A 16960-nucleotide genomic window follows, 5' to 3' on the forward strand; every position below is an offset into this window, starting at 1 on the left:
ATACTATTCTTGTGTCTTATTCGTGATCATAAAGCTAAAAAAAGAAAATAACTTACCTCTATAGCAAAGATTCCTTTGTCACGCCCATACAATTTCATCTCTTCTGGAAAACGCTCAAAAGCATTTACATAAGGAATATGGCCCTCTTCAACAAAGCTGTTTTTAAAAAGAAAGAGTTTCAATAAGAGATATGTACTGATTTAGCAAAGTAATCAAAAGAGTTGAAAATGCTGTGTTTCAAAGACAAGGTCCCAGGAAACACTGTCTCTATTTATGATTTTATTACATTTTTCAGAAGTCTCCATTGGTGCCAGACTGGAAATTTAACAAAGGGGTTCTTCATCGCAGATGATGTGAGAGGCACTGCATTGGAACTGAGCACATCTACCTGCAAAACCTCTCCTGCACCCACTCGCCTGGTTCCACTTCTATCCCCGCCGCCCAGCCCAGCCCCGCTCCTTCCTGAAGCGTAGCCGTGGCCACGGCCCCCGCCCCACCGTGCCTTCCTGGGGCCCACCTTCCCGCTGCCCGAGTGACCGGGTCTGCCTCTCCTGCTCATCTCCCAGGGCCTCACTGTCTCACTCCTACTGAGCATGCGTGTCCCTTGCTGTGGAAACAGACAGAGATGGCTGCACAGCCTTGTAAATGCGCTAAAAACCACTGACTGTCATTGAAAAGGGTGAGTTTTATTGGGTATGAATTATATCTCAGTTAAAAGCATCCAACCCCCTAACTAGGCTAACGAAGACCTGTAGGCCCCTGGCCCCACCCTCCGACTCCTCCAGATCGCTCACTCCGGCCACTGGCCCCCTCCTCCTCGACCACACGGAGCTCTGGGGCTGGGCACCGACCTCCCTCTGCCCGAGCGCCAGTACGTCTGAGAGCCGCCTCCGGCTCTATTTCACTGAAAGTGCGGCTTAAGCCCCACTTCACAGTGAGGCTTCCCTGTCGACCAGTCCCAGCAGCCGGCTAGTCACTGTCAGGAGAGGGAGGAGGAGGGAGGAGGAAGGGAGAGGGAGGAGGGAGGAGGAGAAGGAAGGGAGAGGGAGGTCACCAGCTCCCGTCTCCTGCAAGCACTTCGCTCGGGGTCAGCTTTTACAGTCAGGTCCTTGCTCATCTGCTCCCACCTCGAGCCTGGGACTTGGTGAGAGCAGGGACTCGATCTACATGGCATCTCAAGAGTAACCCCTGCATGCAATCAATATTCAGTGAGCATCTGTGGACTGAACAGGGTTGGCTATCTTCACTTATTCCTGTCGTTGCTGGGCAGGCAGGGTCCCTGAAGGCTACTGGAGGGGTGATGAGTTCATCCCCAGGACCGGAGGATTTAACGGGAGTGACGCGTAGGGTAAGAGAGAGACGCAGGGGCTGTAGCCAGGCTCGCCGTGTGTTCTCTTCAGATCAGTGTCCTTTAGCTGTCTGCTCAGTTTGGCAGTAGCTCTGTTTAGCCTCTACAGGAGTCTCTTGGGGGCTTAGGAAAGCAGAGCTCACAGGCCCACGCAGGCGGCTGGGTCAGAAGGTGAGAATGGGCCCAAGGCCCTGTGTCTCTCAGGGTGCCAGGGGACACACTTTGAGAACCTAAGGAAAGCGGAGAAGGAGGACAGGCTCTTCTCCTTTATTCCCAGCAGCTGAGCTCGGTCCCCAGACCTGTGTGTGAGCAGAGAGAGGCCTGCCAGCTCCCTGGGAGGAAGGAGGGACCGAGGGAGGAGGGGGGGAGAGGGAGGAGGAAAGGGAGAGGGAGGAGGGAGGGAGAGGAATGAAGGGAGAGGGAGGAGGGAGGGAGAGGGAGAGGGAGGGAGGGAGGGAGAGGGAGGAGGAAGGGAGAGGAAGGAGGGAGGGAGAGGGAGGAGGGAGGGAGAGGGAGGAGGGAGGGAGGGAGGAGGAAAGGGAGCCGGGGAGAGAGAAAGAGACGAAGGTGCAGGTTTTCACCCTCGATCTCCCAAACACATATAACCTCCCCAAGAAGAACTTCAGGTAGATATTTCTCTCCGTCTCGTTAGATTTCTAGACGGGTTCTGGTAGCCTCTCCAGCCGCCCTGGGAGGGTGGGGAGCCTGCGCCGGCATCCGCAGGTGATGAGACCGCTCTTCCCATAAGGTCCCTCTGGTTAGGGAGGACGCGGGGAGAGGGCACAAGCCTGCAGCCACAGGGCTCACCTGGGAGGCTGCTAAGCAACCCAGGTAAAGACAGACAGGGATGGGGAGAAAGGAAAGTGGTTTGGAGAGTTACTCTGCAAGTCTGGCTGACGGGATGTGTGTGCCTAGAGAGGGAAGAGTCGAGGCTGATTCCTAGGCTGCTGGATCGGATGCCAGAGGCGTGGCGTGTGGAAGACGGAAAACGCTGGGTGGAGAAGGAGCTGGGCTGAGGGGAACGACGAGGAGCCTCATTGGGTCATGCTGACCCTGAGGTACCACGAAGACAGCCCAGGAGTGGCCGTCCCGCGGCCTCCTGTGTGATACATACGGGCCCGGCCCTCAGTAAACAAGTCTGGGCTGGAGATATAGACTCGGGCGTCATCACCACAGAGGCGGTAATTAGGGCCCTGGGAGAAGATGAGGTCACCCCAGGGGGCAGACAGAGCAAGACGGGGTTTCAACTTCACAGTAAAGTCCCTGAGTCATGGACGATCTGCATGCGGTGAATCACCCTGAGAAAAGCCTTGTTATCTGGTTGATGTGGCCAAACTCAAAGGTACTAGCATCATTCATTGGAGGCGTTTTATTTAATCAAAGGGCCTAGTGCCAAGAACGATGGTGGTGGCAAAGAAGGAGGAGAAGGAGAGGAGGAGGAGAGAAAAGGAAGATGACAAAGCCACGATAACAGCACTGCTCCCGTGTCAGGCCTGGTCTAAGCGCTCTGCGTGTGCGAAGTACTGAAGCAGCTGCAACCCTAACCCTACGAGGTAAATAGTGTTATTCCTGCTTTCCAACAAGAAGACAGGCAGAGAAAAGTGAAAATGAAATTTACTCAAGGCCACATAACATATAGCAGAACCCAGGAGTGCGGTCTAAATCCATGCTCTTACCCCACTCCACACGCCGACTCCACCCACGTTATGAGAACACACGAGCAAGGGGAGCAGGAAGACATGGCTGGGGCCCGTGGTGGCTGTGATGAGAGATCCTCGGCACATGCCCTAATTTACTCATTAGCCAGAAAGCCCTGCAGATTATCTTGGACAATGTAAATGCCAGCTATCTGCATAACAGGTTCTTCCAACAGCTGTGTTTCAATTTCACATACAAACGCAGGCAGCCTATGTTTAGCTCTTGTGTAACGCCATTAATAACCATTTGCCACTGTAAAGTCATCTGTTCATCTCCTTCTTAGAAACAACACCACAAATACCACCGCCTGAGTGTCACTTTTCTTCTTCAGAGCGGCTTACTCACAGAGGGTCAGTCACGCCCCACGCCCACGCCGGGCAGGTACTATTATTCCCACTTTATGAATAAGGAGCCAGGAAGGGGTGCGTTACTGGCCCAGGGAGGACTGAGTTACAGAACTGGAACCCAGTTGCCCAGTCTTTCCAGTCCCTTCCTCAATGCAAGCCTCGTAAGTCACACTGTCCACGCTGTCCCTGGTCCGCACAGGAGACCACACGCTCCGAGGCCGCTTACCGCAGGAGGTCGGAGAGAGCGAGTGCCTCCCGCTGCCACAGCAATGACAGGCCGCAGAGAGCGAGGGTCGCGGGCATGGTCATCTTCACAAGCCCCTTCTCCTTGCGCAGAGAGTACTCGACTCCATCCAGAGACCCGGAGCAGACGGAGGCCATTTCTTAGGGGACAAAAGGAGGAAAACAGTAAAATACAAAGAGGCGTTCAAATCTGTGGTTCCCAAAGCATCGTCCCTGGACCAGCTGTACTGGGGCCACCTGAGCCCCGAGGAGCTGCACCAACCTGTCCAACAAGCCTGCAGGGGCCTGAGGATGCCACAGATGGAGGATGACTCCTTTACAAGGCATCCGAGGCCACAGATCCCATAAAATACGTAAGACACTATGGTCTGCACATGTGACAACTCGCAGGAGCTTCCCGTTAAAACGGCAGGTTGGAAACCTGCTGTTTAGCGTCTGCTGTCTCACTAAACTAAACGATGATAAAGGCCATTTTAAAACGGTTACCCAAGAACAAATAAGGTGGAAAGGAGAGAAGAGCAGCACAGTGTGGAAGCTGGAAAGCGTTGGACAGGCGATGGCGCCTTAGCGGTCCTGAGACAGCCGGACTGGAAGCCATGGCGGGTGACTTTACCCTGGGGCCTCTAAAGAGGGCGAGGGATTGGTTCAACAGGGACCCCTGGCAACAGCGATGGTCGACGGTCGGGCTGACCCCAGGACTGCTGGAGTCTGATCAGATTCGCACCCAGCGCCACAGCCACGTGACTGCCCGCCCCAATCTTGGCCGGACATTGGAAGTTTCTCCTCTGGGACAGGGACCCTCAGTCACACTCACAGCTGAGCCGGGCATCTGATGAAAATGGGGGAGTAAGTGAAAGGTCACGTGTGGAGTCCTGAGACACCCCTCTCCCGGGCCCTCTTCTTCCCGCCGCTTTCCAGAACAGCCAGGATGACCCCTCCGACCAGGAGGCGCACAGAGCGTGCCTGGAAACTCCTATCAGCTCCGGGGGCGGGTTCCCAGGTGGGAATGCTGGATCCACTAAGGGAAGGACCAGTAGCTCAGCCTCTCCCCCGGGTACAATCGTGGAATTAAATCAGAAAATGAGGTACACACACATGTACCATGGGCTCATTCCGCCTGCTTTAGTCTGTGCTTAGAAACGGGGCACGTCCTCTTTGACTCCTGTCTACCCGACAACCAGGGGCTAAGTTCTCTCATGCCCTGCAGCGGCTTTTCTGGGGGAACCCTGGGCCCCCACACATGTACAATCTTTACTGAGCTGGCCTCCGTCTTTCTAGACCCACTTCCTGTCTGGCTCCCTTCCAACATCACACAGCAATGTTCCTGTGGAGACAGCGTTCTCCATAAAATGACACTGAGACTTCGCTCCTTTGCCTTTTGCTGGGCCCACCTCCTTTCCTGGAGCGAGGAGACTGGACTGCGTTCCTTCCGGACGCCACCAGCTCCCGCCCTGGGCAGCGAGGCTCCCCGTTACCTGAGTGGGATGCTCTGCTTGGGGGGGAAGGCTTCCGGGGGCCGTCACTTTCAACAAAAGGGCCGCTGGCGTCACTCAGCAGCGCAGGCTCGCTCTCCCAGTCCGAGTGACTCGGACTGCCCAGGACCTATCGCAAAACAACATGAAGTTACTGCACAGGAATTTTAAATTAAATTGCAATAATTCCCATGAACTTAATTCCTCACCATCACAAACCCCGGAGGCGGACCCGTCCTCACCTCGGCGTCTCCCGGAGTGTCCCTGTCCCAGGCTCTGCCCGTGACTTACCACGGCTTTCCTCTTTCTGGCATGAACTGGGTTTTCGCAATACGCCTGCTTGCTCTTCTGCAGGTAGCGCTTCCAGAAATTATGCAGAACTTGAGTCTGAGGTGGAAGGGAAACGAGTGGGGATTTGTGGTCTGGTGACAAGTACCCAGCACATCTCACCCACAGCACCTCTGTGCTGCCCGGACGGCGCCCTCGCCTGTGCGGCTCTACTTCCCTCTCCAGCAGCCGGACTGAGCACTGACTGCGGGCAGGCGCCCTGAGGCCTCAGATGCTGGGTTTCTAGTTCCTACAGTGACCTCTGCCAGCACAGGCCAGTGCCTCTTCGCCACACCCGGTCTAGTCACCTGAGCGGCTGCCCCACCAGCAAAGCCCCCTCCACATCTCCCCTTGGCGATTCGGTCCCCCCGTCTTCCTCCCTTCTCCTTCTGCCCTCGTGTCACTGTGAGCACCCGGGATCGGACTGTTCGCGCGCTCCCCTCTCTCCAGCTAGGCTTCCCGTGATGGGCATGAAGCAGGTGTACAGTGACCACGGTGCTCAGTGACTGGCTTTTACAGAATTTTTGAAAAGGCTTTAACTAGATGGGGAAATACGAAATTCAAATAATAGAAAAGTCCCTCTTGAGAGGCAGCAAGGTCAAAAGATGGTCCCTGGACCTGCCCTATCAGGTCACGTGGGAACTTGCTAGAAGGCCAATCCTTGGGCCACTCCACACCTCCTGCCCCAGCAGCTCTGGACGGGTCAGCAGCCTGTGCTTTCACAGGCCCTCCCGGCTCCTGACACAACCCACGTGGAGAACCGCTGGCTAATGGCTCGCTCCCCTGGGAGCATCTGGAACTCAAATCCTGCTGGAGGCCACCCACCGGCTTCTGTCTCAAACCCCGAGCACGGCCCACGCCGTCCCCAGGCCCCGGGGAACGGAACCAGCACACGGCCACATGAAAGGCAGCCGGAAGCTTGCGAAGTTACTTGTTTTACATCGTTTAAGTCAATGTTTCCTAAGTACATGATGAGTAAACCCTTTTGTTTTCTTTTAGATGTATTGCTTCTTCACATCCTGGAGAATGTAGTGTGGGAATTACTGGTCTAAAAAAAAGACTAAAGCAAAAACATCAGAAGAAAGATTCTCCCGCAGCCCTCCTGTTATTACTGGTTAGTTTCACTCTAAATCTTGCTGTTCTTCGAACAAGACGGAAAGCTAACATCTAGGCACACAGGGACTCACCTTTAACTCTGGGCCGACCCCCAGGGCCTTCAAGGCCTCTGCTTGCTGATACAGGACGTGCTGAAAGCCTTCGCACACGTACCAGTCCCAGCCTTTCTCTGAAAGACAGACAACGTGTCTCAGACACCGCACTCCTGACTGACCGCTGTGCGCACCACAGGGGTCCCCTACGTCCTCCTGCGCCTGCTCCGGGCACGGCTGTTCCACACAGGGCAACTGCAGTGTTTTGTATCCCCGAAGAAGGTTTCCATTCTTACAGTCTCTTGTTTCCAACATGGCAGATTTGTACCCAAATGCTAACGTTAAACACTATTTTTATCATTGATGAGATTTTATATTTCACATTATCCATAATTTTTCTGAAACAATATAATAGGTAGGAAAATGGCAGTCACCACGTTAAACAAATGAAATCAGCTTTAAGAAGCATACTGTGTGAACGATGCCCACTAAACGTTGCCCGGGGACACGCACCGCTCCGCCCCTGGCACCAGGAAGGCAGCCGTGGGCAGGTGGGGAATCGAGGCACAGAAGCCAGGATGAGCGGGTGCAGGCTCCCGGAGAGGCAGTGCCACCCTCCACACAGTGCGCGTGCATCTGCTTCCTGAGCACGGACCCAGGCACTCGGGAGGAACTGCAAGCGAAGAAACCCCTGTCTGGAGCTCTGCCAGGTGCCAGGGGCGTGCCCGGTGCTGTAAGTAGGTTCTTTCCTTCAGTCCTCAAACCGCCCTGAGAGACGGTAAGGAAATCCACCACATGGCAGACAAGAGCGACGCGTTTAAACAGAACCACCGGCTAAGACCCTTAGGTTTCACAAATGCTGTCCTTTCCGGAAGGTGGGTTAGCAGCCTTCTCACACAGCTTCTGGAGTCGGTTACCATGACTCCAAGGTCCCCTCCCCTTGCGGGATGTCACAGGACTGCCGCTCTCCCTCACCCGTGTCACCAGGCCCTGACCCAACCTCTGGAGAGGGTCTCGGGTTGTACATGAGTGAGATGGAAAGCCTGTCTCCGCTGCACCCCAAGTGCAGGGAGGGAGGGGGAGCTCTTCAACCGGGGACTGTGCGCTCCTCCTCCTGCGCACTGCTCTCACCGGCCCACCCTGCATCTGGGCTCCTCGTCCACGTAACAGGCGGACATAACTTCCCCTGCACCACCGCCATTTCACAGAGGAAGGAACGAAGGTCAAAGAGGCTGAATCTAAGACCTGGCATCTCACGGAAGCACCCGAGTTCCTGCAGCTACTTCACACACTGCGCAGCAGTTTTACTGCTAGCTCTGCCCAGTGGCCAGGTCAGTTTCTATTGAACGAGTACAAAAAACATTTTACAAAGTATCATACTTTAAAAAGATATTAGCTTGTAAGAACATGTAATCCCCGTACGGGCCACCAAAAAAAAAAAGAAAGAAAAAAAAAAGAACATGTAATAAATAGCTTCAAGATGCAATGGGTATTTAACTTTCAGGCGCGCCTTTAGCATTTATGTAAAACACTGTGTCATATGAAAACACAAGAATGCTCATGATCCGTCGCAATGTGTTACGTTTAACTATACATTTTAACTGTTTACATAGGTCAAATCCAAATTAATCAGGCTTACCCTAATAAAATTTAATTAAAATTAATCAGGTTTCAGCGTAACAACAACAGTCACTATTAAAGGTTAATCAGGGATAGAAGTTGGCATTTAGGCACTCTCTCTGTCGTTCACACAGAGTTCATTCACACTTTTACACATTTATTTCAAGTGTGTGCGCCCTTGGAACCCTCATGTGGAAGGAGCCGTCATCAGCCGGGTTTCAAACCTGAGGATCTGGTCCTATCAGTGATGGCGAACCTTTTGAGCCCGGCGTGTCAGCATTTTGAAAAACCCTAACCTAACTCTGGTGCTGTGTCACATATAGGAACTTTTTGATCTTTGCAACCATAGTAAAACAAAGACTTATATTTTTGATATTTATTTTATATATTTAAATGCCATTTCACAAAGAAAAATCAACCAAAAAAAATGAGTTTGCGTGTCACCTCTGACACGCGTGTCATAGGTTCGCCATCACTGTCCTCGGTCATCAGTCACAAAACGAAAAGCATCAGGTAGACTCCCTCAGCTTCTTCTCAAGAAGGGCAATTACAGGCACTCCCTGGGTTAATGAACAGATACCTTTCAAAGCACACCCATGCTGAGGCTATTTTTTAAAATATGTTTTTACTGATTTCAGAGAGGAGGAAGAGGGAGAGAGAGAGAAACATCAATGATGAGAGAGAATCATTGATTGGCTGCCTCCTGCACACCCCCCACTGGGGATCGGGCCTGAAACCCAGGCATATGCCCAGAACGGGAATCAAACCCAGGACCCTTCAGTCCTCAGGCCGACGCTCTATCCACTGAGCCAAACCAGCCAGGGCCTGAGGCTATTTTAAGGGAAAATAATCTTACCTATTTTAAAAGGGTATGTTCAAAATTCAGTGTGAGAAATGGGTTTCTGAAAGTTGAATATCAGGTTTAACCTGCCTAACCTGACAATTACTGCTGAATCATTTCAGAAAGTAAGCATTTTTCTTTAAAGCACAGAAAATCACATTCATGAGATGACAAATACAGAAGAAAAAAGCATACGCCAACAGATAGAAAGAGATATGCACCTTTTGTCATCATTATTTTTTTGCATAATAGTTGCTCCACTGGAAAAGCAACCTGACAACAGCAGGGTAAAAAATGACATGCCGGCAGACATCTGCCTCCAATTTCACCATCAATAACCACCCACTTTAATTCCACGTTGGATTACCTGCTTAGAATTCTGGCAACTTCTCTAGAATGTACTTAATATTCCATTCCACATCCCCAAATCATGACAGTGAAAACCATGGCTGAAGAATGCTGGGCACACATGAGGAATGAGCTTACCAAGTTTATTTCTCTTTTTAAGCCCGCGGTTGATAGCTTGTATTTTAGTATTAGGAATCGCCTCACTGTTTAAAACGTCCTTAGATCTCTGCAGAAACGGAAACATCATCATTAAAACCGTAGCTTTACATCTCCCACGTTTCCAAGCTGTTCTGGAAGCACAATGAACCCAACTGTGAGTGCCAGAACCAATGATGTAACACGGGGGGAAATTATATGAATTGGAGCATTCTGATTAACCTTTTTGTTGCTTTCTCATTCAAAATTACTCTCTACCTAAAACAGTGCCTGGAATATAGTAAACACTGAATAAACGTCTGTCAAATGAATAAACTTTTATTTCAAATCACATTTGTGTGTGTGTGTGCATGTATGTGGGTTAACCTTTTCTTTTCTTTTTTCTTTTTTTCAATTTATTGGTGAAAGTATTACAGATGACCCCTTTCTCCCCCATGGACCCCTTCCCCAGGCCTTAACCACACTACTGTCTGTGTCCATGGGTTATGCAAAAAGCATATAAGTTCTTTGGTAAAATCACTTTCTAATTGTCTCAAATCAAACCTAAAGTCAAATATATTCATGTTTTCTGCACCAAAAACACTTTGGAATTAAAATAATTCTGTATTTATTGTAATCAGCAATGCCTAAGCTACACATCCTACTTTTCTATATTTGAATAATACTCTAAAACAGCTTTATTTATAAAATTATAAAAATACTACTTTTTGTTTTTTATCCATTTATAGGATTTTGGAATGACTAAATGGTGGGTACAATTCATTCCGAAGTTTTCAATTCCAAGTGCTCTCAGGGACTGGTACCTAAGATTCTGGCTTGCTCTCTGATTATAGCTCTTTCTCTCTCTCTCACATATATTAAATCTTTTTAACAATTTTATAAATGCCTTTGATTGCATATATACTTTCCCTAATGGTTACACCAATAATATTATTTACAAATGAGCCATATTTTACAAATAACACACACACACAAAAAAAAACCACCCTAGAATTCAGATCTTCTAACACTTGGTCCAGTGTCTGTTCACTTTTTTACTAATACTGACATAAAAATATAGCCATTACTATGTAATTTTAAGAATTTGTAATTTACTCTAAACTCTCTCCTAAAAAATTATATATATATATATATATATATATATATATATATATATATATATAATTGAATTACTTAATACTCTTAACATACTTACTCGTAAATAATGTAAAAATATAGAAATATGATCAAGTATATATTTTTCTTAAATAAATCTCTGACTTCAGTAGTACATATAGACTAAGTTATTTTCTTCCATGTAATCAATACTTCATACCTTTGTTTAGTACCTTCAAATAATATGTAGGCACTTACTGCAGACATAATTTTATGTGCAAATAATATGTAGACATTCTACTCATAAATGTGATTTTCCAAAAGCATCAGCTTTTGTGTGTGTATATCCAAAACCGTCACCATCATCCAAATAACAAACATAGCCCCTAGCCCAACCCTTTCATCAGAGGAGCACTTACTTATCTCTTAAACACTCTGTGTGACTACATGGAAGCCGACATAGGAACTTCCGCTGCAGACGTAAGAGCAATGACTGTCTCAAGGAAAAGCTCGTGTGACTGAGTTGCAAGCTAAACCAACCACTTTTCTCAAGGGAAATTTTTTTTACTTGTTTCATATATTTTTTCCAGGTTTTTTGTTGTTTGGGGTAGGAAGGTAAACCTGGGTCCTGCTACTCCATCCTGGCCAGGAGCAGAAGTCTACACGTTCCATTTATCTGCCCCAGATGTGCCTTTCTTACGGGAATGTGGTGGAGGTAGGATCTGCTCCTTCCTGGCTCTGTAGACTCTGAGCAAATCCTTACCCAGGGAGAAGAGACTGTCCCATAGCAGGCTGTCCACTCCCTTGATTATTGGGGTTATGTTGCCCTGAGGTGTGTAACCAGAACAGGACCCAGCCCTCCCGGGAGGAGGTGCCTCACTTATCAAGGCCATGCAGGGCAGAATGGCAGTCTCTACTGTAAGAGGCAGGCGTGATGGGGTAAAATGAACACTGGAGTCAGAAGACTCAGGTTCAAGTCCTGGCTCAACACTTGATACTTGTGTGACTTTGGCAAACTCACTCAAGTCGTGAGCCCTGCCTGCCCTGTCTCTAGAGAGCACAACAGCACAGCTCACAGGTGGTTATGAGGAGGCAGTTAAGGGCCGGGTAAGAAACACTGGGCAATGTGTAAGGCACTGTACAAAGATAAAATAACAACGAAGCACATTTCCAACAATCCTCCATCTTCCTAACATCCTGCTGGGGTCCAACCCCAGCGGGTCCAGGGGTCCCCAAAGGTGTGGACGGAGTCGGCGAAGAAGGAATGACACAGAGGCAGCGTTCAGTTGATCAGCATGGTTGGGTTCTCTTGCCTGGTTCTATTGCCAGGTTCTGTAGGTTCTCCAGCCAGGTTCAGTCACCAGGTTCTAGTCAGGTTCTCTTGCCATGTTCTATCCAGGTTCTGTAGCCAGGTTCTGTCTCTAGGTTTCTGTGTCCAGTTTCTGTCCAGGATCTTTTGCCATGTTCTCTCCAACGAAGTTCTTCTGTCTCTAGGTTCTGTGTCCAGTTTCTGTGTTCTATTGTCTTGTTACATCTGTATTTATACCAGCTGATTCCAATCCTATCAATCTCTATTCCAAAGGTTAGGGGGTTTCTTATCTCCATTCCAGGGAGTAAAGATTATGTAGCTTAAGCATGATTGTTCGTAGTTAAAGTGATTAATTACCCGCCTGGCACTTAGTTGAGGGGTTTTATTCCCTCCCTAACTTCAGGGGAAAATCCCTACCTGGGGAAACAACCTTTCTCAGAGAGGTGACCTTGGTTAAAACACATAGTGCCAAGAAGGTGAGAAAACATATTAAGAACAGTATGCCATATATGCCAGGTCCCTTGAAACAGCAAGGATGGACCGGCTCCCGGCAACATCCCGTCTTCCAAACCTCTAAGATCCCACCACACATTAAAAACTCGTAACTAATCAAAAAACTACAGTTTTAATTATTTCCCCTTGAGACTACACCAAATATGTCAAACTCAAAGGCTAACATGGGCCAAATAAGCGAGGCATGCAGCCCGTGGGCCACGAGTTTGACACGCCTGGACTACACAGTCTGAATCAGGAAATCATTTATATGTATGGCCCAACATAATTTCAAAAACTCATCCTAAATCTAACTCACAAATTCCCTCACCCTGTGTAAGCACTGGAAGATGACCACCATTCGTGGAATTGGGGTATTGCAAGCCCGGTAAGAATCGATCAATTCTTTGCCACACAAGAGTCTGAACCTGCACTGTTTAAAACATAAGTAAGTTCACGGATGAGATCTGTCACTTACTTCTGTAACGTTGTGGCAGGAAGTACAATAGTATTTGCCTTCATCAGTCAGACCCCAAGACACCGCATCGCACTGAGCACAGCGCTCTCTGAACTCTTTCTGCAGGAAAAGAGGAAAGCCACTTTCAGCACACGGGGCCCACACCCAGCAGGTCTCCCCCATAAATACAAAGTCATCAAAGTAGAAAATATGTAAGAGAGGTTCTCTATAAGCAGGGAGAACAGCAGCTCAGGTTCCTGAGCAGTTCGGATGGAATTAAACCAAAGACAAGTTTCTAAAACATGCAATGGGTGAGGAGGGGAATGAAGAAAAGGTGGGAGGGGTGAAATAGGAAAAAGATGAGTGAATACTAGTAAAACTCCTTGAAAATGCTGTGATGAAAAAAAACAAAAGATAACAAGAGTTAAGTATAGAGAAGGCTTAACAAATAGAAATAGCAGACCATTTTTTTTTATTTTTTTTTTTTACAGAAAGGAAGGGAGAGGGATAGAGAGTTAGATACATCGATGAGAAAGAAACATCGACCAGCTGCCTCCTGCACACTCCCTACTGGGGATGTGCCCGCAACCAAGGTACATGCCCTTGACCGGAATCGAACCTGGGACCCTTGAGTCCGCAGGCTGACACTCTATCCACTGAGCCAAACCGGTTAGGGCAGCAGACCATTTTTTAAATAGATTTTTAAAATTGATTTGAGAGAGGAAGGGAGACGGAAAGAGAGACAGACACATCAATGATCATCGAGCAGCAACCCGGGCATGTGTCCTGACCAGGAGCCCAACCCCAACCTCCTGGTTCCCAGGTCAGTGCTCAGCCACTGGGCCAAACCAGCCGGGCAAGGATCAGATTTTTATTATAGTTGTTTCGGGTTTCGATTTATTCACTTGGCAGTACAAGGAGCATCAACGACCTATGTACTAGGCATGTCAGTGGGTGCTGAGGGTCCAACGGGGAGCCAAGCAGGCCTGGTCCCTACTCACAGCATATTCAGGCCAAGGGTGTCGGAGTGACCAGGGTCCTTCCCAGGCGTTACCCACCCATCACTCAGCAAACATCTGCTGGGCGTCCCCCATGGGAAGGCCTTCTGCTCCCAGCGCTTCTCTATGTACCTACCAGTGGTTCTCAACCTCTGGCCCTTTAAATACAGTTCCTCAGGTTGTGACCCAACCATAAAATTATTTTCGATGCTACTTCATAACTGTCATGTTGCTACTCTTATGAATCGTCATGTAAATATCTGATATGCAGGATGGTCTTAGGCGATCCCTGTGAAAGGGCCGTTCGACCGCCAAAGGGGTCGCGACCTACAGGTTGAGAACCTCTGATAGACTGTCGCTGGGCGACTGGTCCCCGATCCTGGTGTTTGACAGGATCACCGACCTCATCACAGGAAGCTTTAATACCATGAGGCTCCGGCCTGTGACCAGCGTGTCAGAAACGAACGCCCCGTTTATTCCGGCAATGAGTTGGGGAAGTTTTCTTTAACCCCGTATCGATGACGATCGTCCATTTCCTGGAGGGTCCCCCAACCCGAATTTGGAACCCCTGCACGAGGTGGAGGCGAGGACCCCCCAGGGGTCACCAGGGGGCGTTCTGGTTCCCAGCCCGCTCCGACCCCTCCCGCCCCAACATCAAAGGGGACTTGCGGGCGGTCCAGAGAGGATGCGCCCCGTGGATGGACACCCCACCAAGCCCACCGGTCTTCCTCCCCCTGAAGCACACCCACCCCTACAGGCCGTCACGCACCCTCTAGGCGCCCACACCCTTCTCCGGCCCGAAACCCCAGCCTCTTTCCCCAAAACACGCGCGCGCCGGCCGGCCGGCCCCGTCCCCGGCCCCGCGCGCAGCCCTGCGCCCCGGCCCCCGCCCCCCGCGGTCAGAGGCCGCCCCGCAGCCAGACGGCGTCCCCCCGCCCCTTCTCCTCAGCTCCGTCCCCTCCCGCCCGGCTGTGCGGACCCGCCCGGCCCACCACCCGCTCACCGCCTCCTCTCGGTCCATAGCGACGCAGCGGCTGCCGACGCCGTCGGGGCCCGTTACCTGGGCAGCGAGCGCAACTTCCGGGAGGAAGCGGCGGGAGCGGCGTTCCGGGCGGAAACCGAGACCCTGGCTTTGAGTTCCGGGCGCCTGCGGCCGTGGTGAAACCTCCCTTCGCTCCCTCCCGGGGCGAAGCCGCAAAGCCTGTGTCCGCCTCCCAGACAGCATCCCTTTCCAAGCCCAGGAAACGAAACACACCCCAGTAAGAAGCTGGGCGGTGCCGCATGCCCAGCGGGTGCGATCGCGCCCCGCCGGCCTGGCGGTAATTCGGAGACCCGCGCACTATTGGGGCTGCAGGGAGCTCTGCACGCCACGCTGGCTTCGAATAGCACGGGGAGGCGTGGGCTCCGCAGGGAAGAATGCAGGTTGCTGGGTGAGATCTGGGTTTCTAACCACGGCTTTCCTGCTTCCTGTGCCTCAGTTTCCTTCTCTGTAAAAGCTAGCTATCACCTGTGAGCCTCACACCTACGTAAGTGCTCACGAATTTAGCTTTTATTGTTCCTTCCTGCTTATCCATGAAGCAGGCGCTGTTTCGGTCCTGAGGATCCAGCAGTCCACAAAAGTCCCTTCTTGCTTACTCTTCAAGGAGGTTACACTCTGGTAGGGAGACCCAAAAGATGTAAGGAAATGTTTGGTATAAGTGGTGATGCGTGCCCAGGAGAAAAGCAGGAGCGGAGAGCGGGAGCTACGGGGCGGCGTCCATTTCTAATGGGGTGGTCAAGAAAGGTCTCGCCAAGAAGACGACCTTTGAGGCCAGGAAGGCAGAGCCCTGTTGGGAACATCATTCCAGGCAGAGGGCACAGGAAGTGCGAAGGCCCCGAGTCCTGCGCCTCATGCATGTCGTTTTAAGGATCCGCAAGGAAGTGGGTGAGTGGCTGGAACTGGGAGTTGTCTCTCTGTCCAGATGGCATTAAAGAGAGGAAGTGAGATCACCAAGGAGTAGCTCTTTACTCCCTCCCTCCCTATTGACTCGCCAATCCCTTCATTTAACAAAGTCATTACACACCCACTGTGTGCCAGGCAGTCGCCAGCCATTGGGAAGTGAGGGGTGAACAGGACAGCGTTCCAGCCTTCGAGAGGCACCAGTCCCGGGCGCGCAGAGCAGCCCGTCTCCCTGTTTTATCACGGCTCTGCTAGTAGATAAGGCTCCTCACCACTTGCATCAGCCCTGCCGTTCTCCAGGCTCGGCTCTGCCGCTGGAGACTCCTTCCAAAAGCCCTTTCCCATCTTCAAAGCGTCAAGGATTCTCATGAACAGCTGATCACAAGCCTTCTGTTTTCTAGACCAGCTCCGACTTTAAATGTTGCGATCTGAGAAAGGGGCAGTACTGAGTGTCCGACTCAAACAGCTCCATGACCTCAGGATTTGTGTCTTCTGGTTTTTTGCTATACACCCCATGCCTAGAACGGCATAGCTCCTAGGATGTGATCAATAAATATTTGTTGAATAAATGAGTGACTTTGTAAGATTTTTATGTATATATGAAATATTTTAAAGATTTTGTTGGTGTTAGCCCTTGCCTGAGGATATTTTTCCATTGATTTTTTTAAAAATATATATTTTATTGATTTCAGAGAGGAAAGGAGAGTGAGAGAGAGAGAGAAAAACATCAATGATGAGAGAGAATCATTGATCGGCTGCCTCCTGCATGCCCCCTACTGGGGATGGAGCCCACGACCCAGGCATGTGCCCTGACTGGTAATCGAATATTGACCTCCTGGTTCATAGGTCAACACTCAACCATTGAGCTACACCAGCCGGGCTCCATAGAGAGAGTGGAAGGGAGGGGAAGAGACAGAGTGTGAGACCCATCAATTGGTCTCTTGGGGATCGGGGTCTGTGACTGAGGTATGTGCCCTTCACTGGAATTGAACCCGGGACCCTTCAGTCCGAAAGCCGACACTCTATCCACTGAGCCAAACAGCCTAGGGTAGTGATGGCAAACCTATGACACGCGAACTCATTTTTTTGGTTGATTTTTCTTCGTTAAATGGCATTTAAATA

At 50.3% G+C, this 16960-nt stretch overlaps 1 protein-coding gene across 1 annotated transcript in view; it reads right to left on the reverse strand.

Annotated features, from left to right (window-relative positions):
- Positions 1–15002, reverse strand: part of TAF1B (TATA-box binding protein associated factor, RNA polymerase I subunit B) — a 39185-nt gene extending 24183 nt beyond the window's left edge. Inside the window, exons 1-8 of the mRNA XM_059660583.1 lie at positions 14903–15002; positions 12923–13021; positions 9531–9618; positions 6623–6720; positions 5400–5495; positions 5112–5238; positions 3620–3776; positions 57–156 (exon numbers count right to left, since the gene is read on the reverse strand). Coding sequence (XP_059516566.1) covers positions 57–156; positions 3620–3776; positions 5112–5238; positions 5400–5495; positions 6623–6720; positions 9531–9618; positions 12923–13021; positions 14903–14920 — 783 coding nt within the window. The 5' untranslated portion in view covers positions 14921–15002. The remainder of the gene's footprint in view (positions 1–56; positions 157–3619; positions 3777–5111; positions 5239–5399; positions 5496–6622; positions 6721–9530; positions 9619–12922; positions 13022–14902) is intronic.
- Between the last annotated feature and the right edge of the window lie 1958 nt (positions 15003–16960).

This window comes from Myotis daubentonii, chromosome 12, assembly GCF_963259705.1.
Source record: "Myotis daubentonii chromosome 12, mMyoDau2.1, whole genome shotgun sequence".
In the NCBI taxonomy this organism is placed as follows: Eukaryota; Metazoa; Chordata; class Mammalia; order Chiroptera; family Vespertilionidae; genus Myotis; species Myotis daubentonii.